The sequence below is a fragment of the Branchiostoma lanceolatum genome, chromosome 1 (assembly GCF_035083965.1).
Source record: "Branchiostoma lanceolatum isolate klBraLanc5 chromosome 1, klBraLanc5.hap2, whole genome shotgun sequence".
NCBI lineage: Eukaryota > Metazoa > Chordata > Leptocardii > Amphioxiformes > Branchiostomatidae > Branchiostoma > Branchiostoma lanceolatum.
Window position 1 is genome coordinate 9,582,257 of NC_089722.1, and position 16,461 is coordinate 9,598,717.

General features: G+C 42.6%; 1 protein-coding gene across 1 annotated transcript in view; it reads left to right on the forward strand.

Annotated features, from left to right (window-relative positions):
• LOC136432656 (uncharacterized) overlaps positions 1 to 16,461 on the forward strand; it is a 47,512-nt gene that overhangs the window by 21,325 nt on the left and 9,726 nt on the right. Inside the window, exons 2-3 of the mRNA XM_066424098.1 lie at positions 8,755 to 9,180; positions 9,316 to 9,462. Coding sequence (XP_066280195.1) covers positions 8,755 to 9,180; positions 9,316 to 9,462 — 573 coding nt within the window. The remainder of the gene's footprint in view (positions 1 to 8,754; positions 9,181 to 9,315; positions 9,463 to 16,461) is intronic.

Here is a 16,461-nt window from a genome sequence, read left to right on the forward strand (position 1 = left end):
TCAAGATAAAAAGTAATAGAATCGGTAAGGGATACTCAAATTAGACACCTGTTGCTTAATTGGTGGTAACTACAAAGTTGTGTTCGTCGTCACCCTAAAACGCAGAGACCCCTTCCCCCACTTTGCTGTCATCTGTACCGAGCCCTGAAGGAGGATCCACGGATAATCCACTTGACGCTGAAGCCGCGGTTAATCCAATCGACAGTGTAATCCTTAGATACTGTACTGAGTGGCCGCTAATCCCCCATTTCCGTCCTCTGTCCGCACAATTGGATTAGAAACGGGGGAAGGATTAGCCATCAACAAATGGATTGGCTACCTCTTGATTGTGGGCCTTGACTTTTGGCCTTTCTACTCCCAGGTCTAGATCGGATGAAAATTTATTACCTGTACTCATTACCTGTACCCTGTACCCTTTAAATAGGTTTTAACGTGTCTTCTCTACTTAACATGGGGAAGGTGATGTGGGCTTCACCTATGAGATGCCCTTTACATGGATGGGGGCGGTGGATATTTCTCACACTGTTACTGTGCTGTCCAAGTAATTGCTAGACTAACTCATGTGTAACATGTCCTTGCACTTCGTCTCTGTATGACTCTCCAGTAGAAATTTGTGGATGCAAGCCTACTTCAGGAACTCTCTTTCTTGCCTTGATCTCCCAAGAAACCCCTGGTGGAAATATAAAGACGATCAAGAACATAGTCAGGCTCTTGCATCTGAATATCTCCTTGTAGAATTTTACATTACCGAAAGACTTGGCTAGCATAGATTTGAATGTGTTGTCCATAAAATCCCACCTTGTTCTCTCATTCCCAAATCAAACTCAGTTTTTCCAAATTCTTTGCTCTTACACAGATCTACATGTAGAAATATCACGCCCGTATCTAGTTCTAACAACCCTGTCAGTGCCTTTTCTATGCGTTCAGAAGATACAGATGCCGTCCACTTTGCAAGATTAATCTACTCAGCCTAATACCCTTACAAGCCCACCCCCATCATTCATCGTTTAGTAATACATAAAATGGAATTATTCAACATCAGGAAGGAAAGCCTAGTATAAATTATCAGGGTTTACTTGTGGCTAAGTAGCAGCAGTGATGACTGAACTGGGTCATCTAGGCATGGTTCTCACTCATTTGAAGAAGTGGTGACATTAGAAGCCAAATGCATGACAGGAATCCATGATGTAACGTTTGCACCCAGTCGGAACTGTGTCAAAGTATAAATTACAGTGCTATGACAAATAAGGTCTTTACCTGGATCTCAAAGGCTTGTAAGAAGGTGATTCTATCAGTGAAAACATACTGGCCCAATCTTGGTGCTCATAGAAGGTGTTTGTTGCCAGTGGCTTTGTGTACGAATAAAGGTTTTTTTTCTATCTCTTTATCCCACTGTTAGTCAGTAACTACGGATATCCATCCATGTGTGCCGCTGTCGTCTACTTTAGAAGTCTGGTCCGAATGTAAATAAAGCCTGTCGTGCCAAACCCACCAGTAAGACCTGCAACGTCCATATCCCATGGATCGTCGCGACCTTTGACCCGCTGTCCCATGGATCAGTGCGACCTTCGGGAAATTCAAGACCCGGATGAAGCAGCTTTCAATAATCTCCTGAAGGAGGCACGTTACTTAGCTGATTTGCCCCCGTTCTAAAAATCGATGGAAGTTGCTGGTCCGTGGAACAGCGGACCACTAGGCTGATTAACAGTAGCTGGGGACACTTGCCTCTGGGGCCGCCTTATTACCATGACATCGCGGGATCCGACCTTATAATGTCTGGAAACAAGGCAGAGTAATGATCTAAATGGGAAAGCTGAATCGACATGGGAAGTTATTTTTGCGCAAGAGAAAGCTCATCACAAAGCAATATAAGCAATGAGTTATGGACTCATGGTCATGAAGATACTGATTTTTTGCTGATGAATGACCAATCGTAACACAATAAGAATTACATGGCGGTATAAAAACTTGTAAGCAACAAATCAATCCCGAATACTGCCAAATGAGTGTCTTCTCGTACAAAGAGGGATTCCTCACGATCCCTGGCTGTAAATGATTTACCAGCTCCCGCTGAAATTCGCCGACAGATATGACAATAGACGAAGTTGGGCGCTCACTATCGCACATCGCAGCTGATACGGAGTGTTTGGATGAAGACTCGACAGTCCGATATCGCGAGCCGTTTCATAAATCACGCCTTAAGCTGGGCTGCCGGGCGTCTGATGCCATCGCTTTGGAGTATGGATATTAAACAATGGGAATTACTTCGATAGGGATCACTGCTGGAGGGATTGCATTTCCCCTGAAATTATCTACAGTTCGCGGTGAATCACAGGGCTGGGATTACCTCAAAGCGCTGGGGACGTGTTTGTTTGTGAAGCTGCGCCATTAGTATCCAATGGCGCCGTGGAAGAGACCAGGCAGAAGCAGGAGGTTACGGAAAGTTGGGAAAATAAAATAAAAGGGGTCAACGTAGCGACTCAAGTGTTGAATACGATAATAGAAGTCGAGTGCAACCGATTAACCTAAATGTGCACCGAGACTTGTCTTTAAGTTAGTTACTCTTGTGCTCGCTTTAGCCTTTTCATTATCACCTAAGATAACTGATCAGCTGTAACTGTACAAGCTCTTTGCCAGTAACCATAAGTACATGACTACAGTTCATTCCTAGTTTATCGTTCAACATTTCGTGGTCACTGTGGCATGAGTACGTCAACCAACCATTGCTGGCAAAGCGAGGATGAAAAGTTCCTATTCGCTACACGAAGTGGAATAATTGCTCACAGACCATCGGCAATGATGAGGCACTGCGAATCATTGTAAAAGCGTGTGTAGGTTAAAGCATCGCCCTTTAGAGGAGCTTTCTGACGCACTATTGACGTAAGAAGTGGAAATGTAGACTGATAACTTGAACCGTAGTTAAAGAGCTAAATGCCCACTCTTGCCGTTGCCTACAGTGCTGAACAGGATCATTCACATAAAGCCTATGATGCCCACACGTCATTGACTTTTTATCATAACGGCAAAGGTAATGGAATGCATGACCAATTAACAGTACAAATAACGTTCTTCCAACGTACGTCTTCGATGAGTAATTTTGATTCCCACCAAGGTCCAAACGTAAGCACTACATTACTGTTAAAAATGTCAAAACCTTTTTTATTGTTTCTTACAAACAATAACTGATGTCTGAGGTCGACACGATGGCGCCGATTTGAGTATGCCGTCAAGCTAGATTTTCTTTTTATTCCTTGCGTCTATTAAATATGGCCCTGGGCTGTCTCACAGTTTTGGTTCATCATTCGACTGGAACAGCATGTGGTAGGGAAATAAATGGGGTAGCCTGAGGTCTGAAACAATTAGCTAAGGCAGCAAATAATATCGCACGTAGGGTCATTTTGATTACCAAGAGGTACATTCTTACACACAAAAATGGTGAAGGCCATAACCCTCGAGGCGGTATTGGTAGTGGGTTGTTATACACTGTACAGTTAGGGTACTGTATTGCCGGGAAGGCGAAGTCAGATGTCCATTTGTACACCTGGATGAACTGTGGAAGTCTTTCCCAAGAACAAAACGTTTACACAGAAATGCCAGGAATCGATCCCGTGGCCTCTAGATCTCGTGTCCGCTAGCCTAGGCACTCGGCTATTCGATCCACACAATTCACACACTACCAGTGCCCTTCTATGAGTCAGCATATTAGGTAATGTAAGCTCCAATGGGAAACTTTTCTGTCAGTCATTTTCCAGTTGGGTGCGTTCCAACCAAGCCTGAACGGAGTCCTTGATTGAACCTGCCCTTGAGATGTTGATCTCAACAAAAAATAGCGCAGAGGAAAGTCTAATGTTTTCCCTCGATCATCTGAAAAAACCATCAGGCTCCGTCAGATCCTATCCCTCAACATATCAAAAGTTACAAAGCTTTTTTTTTCTTTATTTGATCGAACTTTAGGACCCATTAATCATTGTTACAAGAAGCAAGAGTTATTTCATCCCCAGGCTACCACAACGTTCCCCGTGAAAGACGTTTCCCCTGATTGGATGGTCGGCAGCTGTGTGTGTGATTTGTGATGATTGGACGTCTGGTCCGGTCCAGTATGACGTCAATGGGAAAATTTCAGGCTGCATGTTATATCTTATGCCGCATTTTACGTCACACGACTGTGATGAAGTACATAGCTAAATCTGTCTGGAGTTGCCAGACATGAAATTAAATTTGATTGAAAGGTTGTATTATCGTCACGACGTCATAGATCCTAGTAGAAATTTCTATGCTTGCGTCATTGGTCGAGACGTTGTGGGGCACTTGGGGCACTTAATACTAAAGGTACATTACGTGGAAGGCCGACGGAATTCTATTAGCAACTACTCAGAAAAAAGACCCGTCTAAGCTGAAAGTAATCGGTTTGCCGTCAATCACTTCATGATCATGAGGCTTTAGCCAATCAACAGTCAGAATTCGCCATGTGTAATTATAATCTGCGATGATGTTAAGTCATCTGACTTATGACCTAAACATTATACCAGGAGAGTCGTTACAATTACTATGGGACTTCTGCTATCATTACAGTTGATATCCCCTCTAGCTAATCGGTCTTGGTGGAGACGAAAATCAGGCAAGATGACCTGGAGTTCACTTTACTGATTTTATCATCAATCACTTATCTAATCATAAGATATAAATGTAATCAATCATAAGATATAAGTCTAATATTATCACTAGATTTTTAATCGTTGTGTGTTTATATGACTGTTCACTCATTGCTATTTCCCTCAATTAGCTATAGAAATAGCGTTAAAAGCTTGAAAGAATGTATTGATATAAAAATGTACATTTCCAATGACAGAAAAGGTCCAACATCAATTTTATGATTATTTCTACTTTTGACGTCGCGTTGCTAGGCAAAGGGTTTGAAAACCATCTCGGTGCCATAAATGATTATAGCTCAGAATAGCATAACTGCGTCACTACTGGAAGGTTACATGAGTTCATTTTGGGACTTTGAGCAGTGGGCGTTCTCTGTTAGTAGCCATGCCGTGTAGGCAGGCTCAGAGATAGCACTCTCACCCCCGGCAAATGACGTATGTAGGAACGTTATGGCCGTAGAGTGACCTGAACTCAAGTCACGTCATCTTACGGTGACCCTTTGGAGTGCTGTAAATTTCAACTGTGTGATACTTTAGCAATGATGTCATCGAAAACAGATTCCAAACTTGCAAATTGCATCAGCTAAAATGTACAAGCTAATATGCATGGAAGCATACACTGTACTGTGCTATTGTGTGATATGTAGCGCTTAATACTTGATGTATAAAACATCAGCGTTCAATCTAATTTGGATGTGCATAATGTTGTGTAAAATGATACACTTTATGTATCTGATGTACATGCTCTTGTCCAGGATTACGGAAGGGCTTACTGACTGAGTGTGCATTAGTTGTAACGTTGATGTTCTGGCACGCCGCCAAATTAGTGTAAATTGTAGATAAGTCTTGAGGAGAGCCGGGATGCTGGCGTGCCGCTGATGGAAGCAGCCTCCTGTAGTCTGGGTCTCCCTGCGGACTGACGGGCTCCACACGCCATTATATCTGCTGAGGTAGAATTAGAATAACAATTTCTCACTGAAGTTGAGTCCAATCCCGGAGGACGAGGATGGATTAAGTGTGCCGGAGAAATGGATGTGGATTTACTGTAAGCACGGCGGAGCGCCACCTAGGAACACCCGGCAACGCCACAAAGGGCCGTGGTAGTAATACAGGGGGGGAGCAAGGGAACACTGCTAGAATGGCACGGCGTAATCCAGCACCGTTCGTAAAAAAACAGTGCGGAAAGGAGGAAACAGTCATAAAAAGATTAGCTAATGTGTTTCCTAGAGACAGATAATATAAGCCCTTAATCTCAATCTTTTCACTTTCTACCATTATTTGATTTTTTCTTACAAATGTTTCCGTTGCTTTCCGTTTTCGGAAGAAAAAAATGACTAGTGTTTTTCTTCCGAAAGTTTCTTCTCCCTTTGTCCGTAAATGCCTGCTCCGCACCGTGACAGATGTGTCGATACATTAGGAGTAGTCATCTCACGGTCTGCCCGTTACCATCCAGATAACAGCAGCGGCTATATCTGCTTCCATTAGTTTCAATTTCCCAACGAACTCCAAACGGACAGGCAGTTTGAGATAAACATCTCCCAGATGCATCCAGAGGGAGGCTTCTCCCGGAAAACACTTCAATTTCATGAGTCGTTGCCGAAGATATGACTTGCCAAGAGGCAAAGTGAGGAAATGTTGTGTAAAGGGCAGAGAACTCCTTCTGTAACTGCAGTGTATATGCTATACCGTACCGGCCAACGGGGCTCCATAAGCATGCTATAATAACTCCATATTTAATGGGTGGTTTAAGTTGTCAAATATCGTAATTTAAAGTGCTTTTTGTGATTCTTCTTGAGGACGTTGGTCAGAATACATATTAGGAAAGTTTGATTTGAAAAGCAGAAACGTTGCTTGTGTACCATTGAAGTTATCATACATTTAGATAACAGGAATCATTATGTGAGGCCGATTATGGACAGTGTTTTAATATTTGTAGGTGTAATATTGAGACAGCATAGCAAGTAATCTTACATCAATTCATAATCAGTGCAATATTTTCATGTTTTACTGTTACAACTGTTAAGTTTTCCTAGTAGTGAACCGTTTTGATTTGAATTGTCACCAGCCCGACCGTTTCTGGTTCACACTTAAGACAATTTGGGTCAATTTCCATTTCCCTGAATAACGAATATCCGCTGATCGAAGTAGAAAGCCATATCAGTCTTAAGAGATAATGAAAAACAAAGTAGACATTATGAAGGATCAATATTCAATTCATTTCGCTAAATCAATGTATGTCTCTAGCGTAAGTTATCCATCTGAGACGACATCAAGGTATCTGACGTGAATATAGTCTTGCCTTCCCAACTACCTGCACGTATGGGGAATCGTAACGAGCCTACGCCGATTTTCATTTGATACATACCCTCCTCCCCCAACATGCATATAACAGTCTTCTGTAAATCATATGTACATTTATACACAGCATGATTTTTTAGCTCTTATTCTCAAACTCTCTTGAAAACGTCCATGATTTGTGTAACTGTGCACGTTCACTACGTTTTTGTGTGAACATTCTCGGCGTTTAGGTAGTAGACAGTAAATAAAAAAGGCTCGGCGATATAACGATTATAAATATGAACACCCTTCATTCTCAGCCCCCATCTCCAGTACAACAGGTGTATCATTACACTAGTAGCCACCTGAGACCGAGGTCCGATTTAGGACGACTATCTATCACAGCAAACGATGGAGAATTCAATTCAAAGCTATTTTAGACGCACGCTGATAAACCTGACAAAATTGATGACTTAGTACTCGCAGAACACAGTGGACTACTGCGCGTTTTCTGTATTTTCAAGTAGATATGATGCTGTGTTAACAAAAACATATTTCGCGATAGAAAACCCAAGTGTTCAAGCTTTCAACTCCTTCACATCTGTTTTTTGTGACTTAACAGACCATTTGGCAGCGATGTAGACTTGTTTAGCAAGACGTGACGGGGTCCAATGGCCATTGAATTGTTCGATAAAGCATACCCCCTCTAGTAATAAATGAGTCATTAAACACCTGGCGCTACAACAGCTTTCTCAGTTGGAAATGGTGGAAGTAAATCGTGTTTAGGACACCATCAGTCCGTGGCGAATATGTTTTATCTTCCGGACATTTTATCAGTACGCGTCATATATATGGTGTCATTTACTTGTCAATAAGGGCATCGGTCTCTACAATGACTACATAGTTGATGTCGAGGATGTGGATTTTTGCAAACTGACAAATGATATCTGGAAAAGAGCCAAAATAAACTTCTCTATGGTGTATGCTTTTTTAACTGAAAGTTTTGTAGAATCACGTTTTCGGAACTAAATAAATGTGTCAAATAATCAGATCTTGTTTTGTGACGTGTCCCTACGAGACCGGGAATACAGGTCCTTTTCCCTCTAAATTTAGTTCAGGAATTTTATGGACAAAGTATAGTGATGTACAAAACTTGCAGAGGGAAAACTGACCCCGCTTTGTAAGGTGTGCAAGAACCGTTATTCAAATCCACGTAACGTGACCGAATCCACGAGTCTGTCAGGGAGTCCGCACGGTCGCACAAATCACCCGCACGCAGGCAATAACCGCTGATTAATGGCGTATTTAACAACTCGTAATGTGTCAAATTTGCCATTAAAATGGGCGGGAGCGAACCGCGGTAAAAGCCTCATTCCGGAACGATTCATCTTTGTCCCATTTGAAGGCAGGGCTAGAGGAAACTGTGTTGCAACTACCAGTTTACTTCTTCCACTGAACATGCGCAATGCCACTCATTAAGTCCACTATTCTCTCAAACTTTGATAAAAAATCGTTTAAATCTAGTGGCTTCTTCTTGCCATATATATCAACTGTCCGTGTTGTCAAGTACAATTTGTCTCTTAGAGAACTGTGCAATGTTCACAAAGAACATGGGTAAGAGAGAGTTGTAGTTGCTATCATTTCGCAAAGCATGAAGTGATTTGGGGCTACTTATATAGCACAGAATCGGGTAGCTATTCTTAGCACCAGTTGTTTTGCTTAGAGAAACTTTACTTATGACCACAACGGACAACTGTATCCTGATAATACTTCAGGAAATAGTTATTGTGATATTGTTAAAATATAATATTGTCTGTTTATCTTTCAGAGAAGACCATGGAGTTGGCTAAGGTTTGCGGTGACAAGTTCAAACCTCCGACCGTCCCTGTGACGTACTCCAACCACTCCGGTTATATCGTGTGGAAACAGAGCAGCGCTCTCCCCACTACTCCAGGAGAATGCGGCATCATCCTCTCCAGCCCGGGCGACAACATGCGCTTCTACCTGAAGATCAGCTACGTGGATATGTACCGTAAGGGCGACATGTGTCAGGACAGGCTCATGGTCTACAGTGGGGAGAACGTGCTCAGCGTCCCGCTCTTCAGCGCATGCACGAGTTTCGGGTTCGGATATTACAGGGGAGTGGCCTCCTTGAACAGCAGCATCGTGTTGGTGTTCGACACCAACAGGTTTTTGTCCAAAGGCGACGGTAATTTCAAGTTATCCTATAACTTGTTCTACAGTTCCAAAAGAGGTGAGTCAGCATTTACAGCAAAATAACCTTTCCAATATTTTTAGCGGTTAAAGCAGTGGGTGCCTTTACATACTGAGGTGACGACAATGGACGATGAGGTACTATAACTAATTCCAGTGCTGTTTGATCTTTCAGGTAGATGCCTCAATAAGAATAGCCTACCGCAGCAGCCTCAGGACTTCATGTGTAACAACGGGAGGTGCATCCCCCCTGATCTTGTCTGTGACTATGACGACGACTGTGGTGACGCGAGTGACGAGGTCGGCTCCGTGGCTAGCTGCCGTAAGTTGACCTTTCAACCGTGACCTTTACATGATGAATATGCTAGCCCCCCTCCCCCCTTCGATACGTATCCCTTGTTTAAGTGGTTTTATAATGCATTTGGCCTCTCCAACGAGTTTCTCGGCATCTTTAGTAATTAAACGGACACACACTTTGACGTTTTTAAGTTATATGTCTTGGTAACCAGCAGATAGATTAATGCAGATAGACTAATGCAAAGAGTTTCAGTGACAACTGTAAGGTGAATGAACAACAGATTCATTATTTGCCTTCTGCACAAGAGACAAAAAAAGTATGCTGCCAAAATCGATGTGTGGATAAAAACGCCACAATGCCCAAAGATCATGATAAAGGCTTTTAGCTGGACACCTATGCTATATCTCTAATTTCATAGAAGGGAGGAACTATAACTAGACTACTAAGATATACGAAGTCGATTTCTAACACCGGTAATCAATACTATAGTTTGGAAAGTTTCCAACACAAGGATGATGGAGTTCCCGGAACAGCTGGCCGAACAAGTGCCCATATCCCCAGCTTATCGATTTTTCCAAGTCACATATATCATTGACAAGCTTGGGATATACGGGCAGAGGTTATACGTTTGATCCAACACACAGATAGTTAACTTGACAGTCGTAGCCTTGAACGGGGTCTTCGCTGACCCATGAGGCAATGCTTAGGTCACAATTCCCAACGCGGGGCCCGGTCGGGCAGTTTGCGTGAACGACAAGTATAATATAAAAGACAACAAAACACAGAAAAGTTGCAAAAATTTATCATGAGCACGATTTGTATATATATTTGATATGAATTGTTTCATTTTTATTCACTCAAATAGCCCGCCCGGGCCCCGGTTTGGAAATGTGACCTTAGCATAAGGTAGTGCCAGAAGATGAAGTACATTTTTGCAATGTAAACAGTGTTTCAATTACATGTTTAGATTGATCTGCGTGATAAGTATAAAGAACATAGTGCTGTAGCCAGTATGAAGTTCTGGTTTTGCTCGCAGATACTCGGAGGTTTTGACAGGTTCAAATTATGACAGATCCTATCGATTGAAACAACGTGAACAGATTCACAGGCCTTGTGTACGGGCTTGTAATCAATAGATACCAGAAATCAGGAAGAATGCCATACTGCATTGGCTTTGAATACCGCAAGTCATATGCATTTAGAAATTGCCTGATATCTTAAACTGAATGTTGCAAACTCAGGAAATGAGTGTCATTGAACAATATCAGCTATAGTCAATGTATCAAATACATGTGACACAACGCTTCTAAAGATTCAGCCCAGAAGATGGGATTAGATTCTGATCAGGTCAGACATTAGACATCATGAATGAATGAAGACCTTTATTGTACATGTTTGCCCCACTGGGCTAAGCACATGTCACATGTTAACAACTATATACATATTCATGAGTATTACTATGTATAAACATCTAGCATATTCTAGTACTTTCGACTTCCTCTCGCTTTTTGGTAATTACGACGATGTCAAGTCAACGTATTATCCTGGCCAATTGCCACCGATACGTTGCAAGTCCAATTGCCCAAGTTGAGTTGTATGAAGAATTGCTCTGACACTGCATAAAACTTGCGACTGTTGATTTATTGACCAAGAGAACCTTTATGTGTAGTACTACACGATAAGATGTTGTAGTGCCGATGTATAAAGCTGTCCAACATCACGGCTGTGAAGATGTACACCGCCCTGTCTGATGTACCTCCACCGCTCATAAAGGTCGCCGCACACCAAATATGGCGCCGTCGTGTCGCATGACGTCACGCTCCTCTCCGAGCTCGCCGCCCCTCTACCCTTCAGACTGGAGACCTTTGCTTCTTTTATTATGTTCTCACGGCAGATACTGGCACCTCCATGTTCAGGTCTGATGAACACTTTATATTACCTTTCTCCTGGGTAATCAGATTCAATAGTCACCGATTTTACCATCCCCGTTTCTGGCTGTCATCAACCACAAAGAACCGTTTTCTTAATCTTATAAACGAACTATTTCTGTTCCTAATGTTCTAGCGTTTCGGTCAGCACTACTGATTACTATTACTCTTTCATCATTTTGCCTCTCATCAGATATCATAGCTTTACAACGATGACAACAAAACCTATTATCATGATCCTGACCAATAGCCGTGCACCTATTCTTTGTGAAAAAATATAATGCTATTGCATGAGAAACGTTAAAGCAAACAATAGACCATGTAACAGTCAATCCTTCAAGCCGACTGATATGTAGAACACTAGTGTAGCTGGTGTTTGGGGCGTGTCTGACCAGTGAGTTCCTGATATACACAGTACAGTCTATAACCGGTTTTACGTTGGGCCGCCATTTGTTGGAACGTGGTAGCGTAGACAGACTTGACAGGCAATTGCATGCATGCAAGTGCCGCTGGTGTGTAACTGCACACATTCAAGCTTTCCTTTGCCAAGAACTTTGTGTTAGTAACTTAGTAACCGTGAAAACATTGGACTTGGCTTAGTGAATTTATCCACCGGCTTCGAGGTAACTTCATCTACGGCACATTGGAACGAATATTTCAAAGACAACTACACTTTACAGCTTCACTTTTCGCTGCCCACAACATCGGCAGACTACCGATTGTCTACTTTGAACTCAACTCTCGTCTTACGTAACCCGGCGGTTACAACTATCGGATCATCTTCGGGAGCTTTAGATGAACCATGTCGTCGCATGCAGGTCGACCATGAAAGGGCATGGCGTAGGAACCGCGTCGATCTTCTACTGTTTGGTGCTCACGAACCGTCACAAGTGGGCAGCACGCAGATACGGACCGTCGTGACCACAGACGATGGGCTGTTTGAGGATCCTGAGGTAATGGGGTACAGATGTGACCTGCTGTCTAACATTAGACGGGCAGGTCAGGACTTGGCTACTGGGCATCATTTATCTCAGCAAATCCCTCGTCCCACAGATACCACAGTCGGACGGTGGTCCAGCGCACAATGTATATCAGTGGTATAGGATACTACATAAGGACATGCACCACGTTGTCAATGATGAGTAGTCTCTTTAGAAAGCTCTTTGAGTCTGTTTTTTATGATGGCATATCAGTTCAATTGCATTCGGTTTCTATTGCACTAGGTTGATCGTAGGCGCTCATAGGCTCTCATAGAGCCTGCTATAAGGAGGCTAGTTGAGGAGCATCATTTAAATTTCAGGTCCATGGTCTTTACAGGACATGTAGCACTGCAGATCCCCACCTTTGGCAATACTGATGTAAAATAGTCCGAGGATCCTGTAGTTTGGTTACCGATGTATCCCGTCTTTGCTCTCGGGCTGCAGAGATCAGGACAGGGCAGAGTAAAATCTACACAAAAGCCACGACGACGTGACAAGCATGAAGACTCCAAATGGGGTAGGGAGTTTCCCGAGCAGCCTTCGTATTACTAACCTCCGCTTCTTCTGTCGGATCACTTAGTCCTCACTCTTTGTGAGAAGTTGAGCTGGTCTCAACCATGGTATTTTTGACTCAGAGAAAATACATGCTGTTACGGTTCCTATTCGTGGAACCTGTAACCCTGAAGTGGCCTTCGGGTCTTGTTACACGGTGTCCATTGAGTCAAAAAAAGACTCAACGACACAACTTAACGACGCAAGAGATATTCAAGAGTACATTCAAGGATTCCGTAAAATCAGTGTTGATGTGCGAACGTTTTTCGTGCCGCTCGGTCAAGTGGTCATCTGGCCTAAGTAAGCCCTCGGTACGTGACAGGCATAGGTTGACTGCAATTCTCAATAAGCACAAAGCAGAAATGACAGCAATGGACTATAAGCCATGCACAAGTGTTCCAAATAAATCCATGTTCTCCTTTAACGAGGAAGAGAATCTGGTTGTATGCATGAGAAGATTATGACTTTTCCTATATCACGTTAGCCAAATTAACCTCGAAAACTTACTTTTTGAATCCACATAAAACTATTCGCCTAGCATTCTTTTCAGACCTTTAAAACGAATGTTCACAAATTGCTTGTCGGAAAACACTTCATAAACGATCAATTTAACTTTTCCTGCGCTTGTAAATCACCCATAGTTGAGATCCATTTTCCATTTAAGACGCTAATGAAAGAAGAGAGAGTTCGATTTCGTTGCACGAATGGCAGTTTGCCAATTCTACACTCTAACCGTCTCTCTCGCTAACTATCGACTCCACAGGCTAGGAGAGCTTGAATGGCAGAGTACTTGGCACGCAGGCTATCGTCGGGAGACATCTTGTGATCCATGCTTCAACATGATATTGTTATTTATATTCTCTGTTTATACGAGCCTTACGCCATTATATATAACACAAACCCTTTGAACAATGTGGCATACATGATGGCGGAGACTGCCTGGTTTCTTTACCCACGTATCCGCCCACCCCATGGAACAATGAAGTACACATGACGGATGATACTGACCAGTCTCCTCCCCATGTATCAGCCCACGGGCTATCGGATGTAGCAAAATCAATGACATAGCTTTTCTAGAATTGAATGATTCGTTGGTCACACTTGATCGCTTTACGGAGTGCCTTGCCAACGATTTTATTGCCGAATCGTGAACAGAATATGTGAAAGAGGTGCTTGCCAAACATTCGATGGTATTCGCAGTCTCCCACCAATTTACTGTATAACTAGTTTTAGATTTATTCATGGTTTTCTTGGTGGTCACTTTTAATGCATTAGAGTGAGGGCTCTAGAAAGGCTAGCGCAGAAGGATTGATAGTTAGAGTACTTACCACATTTCTAAAAGACCTTTATAGAAATAATGCCTCACATATGACGCAGAATTCATACCACTAGTAGTACTACCCTCAGTCTAGTAGATACAGAAAACCACGGGTTAGGGGATCAGATGACGCACATCGAACGCCAATCCGTCTTACTCAATGGGCGAAGCGAATTGTTGCGACATCAAGAGCTTAAAAGAGTCAAATCCAGTCTCCGCAATGACTGTACACCCGCGAAGTGTCAAATGGCATGAAGCTCTGCCTACGATGAAAGGAACAAGCAACAAAGGCCTCACTCCCGCGGCCCGAAAGTTAATTGTCACAAATGCCACGATGGGAACCTGCATCTTGACCCGTAATGGTCTAAAGATCACCGATTTGCTTGTCGACCTTGAAAATCAGCTCATTTCTGCAATATTTCATCTGATGCGCCATTGGGGACATGTCAGACACAATCTCATGAGGCAGTGCGTACCTAGGTAGCTGGTATGTCATCTAGTTCACGAAATCTGCATATCTGCTATCATTTATACTCGAGGTCATAGATTTAGTTGTACTCGGAAACAAAAAGCAGAAGTGTTGCTCATCGATGCTTCTAACATCAAAGAGTAACATGAATCGCACTCTGAAACCCTTAATCAATTGACTATCATAGGCGCTTGCAGCTACAAAGAAGCTGCTCTAGATATTGTCTTTGGAGCCAGACGTCAAGGACTTCTTGACAAGCAGAATTGATTAAATAATAATAAATCTCCCGAATGTATCTCATTAATTGCCTCATCCATCAAAGACAGCCTCGGGCTTTGTCGCGGACATAATGAATGCCACAGGGGTTCAGCAAGAAACGTTGAAAGTTTTGCCAGCAACAATTGCAAACAACGTTTGCTGGCAAAAAACATACTTATGAGCTTACATTTAATTGACAGGATGTAGGTAGTCTGTAACACTACCTGTCGGAAACAAAAGCTGTAGGAACTTGAGGATTTACTCTTATTTCTATCCACATTCAAACGATCGCTAGTGGGCATGCTTTAGAATTCTGTTTGTTTTATCAGAGTAGAAGCTCCCTTGGGCATTCGAATGAGATCTTCCGATATCAACAAACTTTAAGGTGAATACAAGGAGCAAAAGGCAGCGCACACTTGAGGGAAAGGTATTGAACGGTCGGTCAGATCTATAACCATTCTTCTTCCTTTTCTTTTTTTTGGAGGGTGAGCAATCGAAACCATAATACAATATCACACAGTCAGGGCATATGCTTTAAACATGGTATATGTCTTTACTAACGTTTGACCATGCGCCGTAAAGGCTAAGATTTCTTTGCACTTGTCTATTCTTTGCCTTGCAGCATGTAATTTTCCATCAAACTACACGCCATGAATAAAACATATCAGCTGTGGGGAAAATAAGAAGAAGATAGATAACGTCTTGTTGGCCTCCTCCCACAACATTCCTGACGAGAATCCAGCTTGTCACGGGAATTCATACGGCAATTCCCACAAAAGCAAAGACAATTCGTCGACGGAATGATGGTGAAAATGTACGATCACTCGAGGCGAACTATACATGTAGAGGATTGTGATAATGGCTCTCCTCTGATCCAGCCATGAGGCTATAAAACTTCCCTATGTGGCAGAAGTCGATCCTAGATTAGGTAAAGGTGATCCCATCTGTCTCTGACTCCAGGGTAGGAGTTTAAGGTCATTTGATGCTAATACTTGCTGAATATAAATCCTCTTACATTGATGTGAATGTCATGTCGTGTGAAGATTAAGCCAAGTAGTTAATCATAGCCAACTTCAGTTGAGCAGAATGGGAGTGGGCAATGATGTTGATGTATTGCACAGGCAGATTCTTATAGTGGCTTTTGACCATGTAGTTTTCCCGTCTTCAATTTGCATCCATATTTGACGAGCATTATCAGAACTATTCCAACATCGAGGAACTGAAAACAGGAACGGGCATTTGATAGAAGGATATGTGTGTGACGATGATACATGACTGATATCAAAGACGGTTAGATTCACCTTTTGGTATCATAACAAAGGTGTATATGTATTGTTTTGTTAGTATAGCCGCTGTAACAGACTTTTGGCGCCACACCTGCTTCACATGCTGGCACGCGGCGTGACTGTGGTTGGTTACATGTAGCTCGACCTGTCGCGCTTAACCTTGACACATCTAACTCCAGGCAGTGTTTAAAGGTATCTAGTTAGGATGCCTCTACAGTGTACATCGATCAGT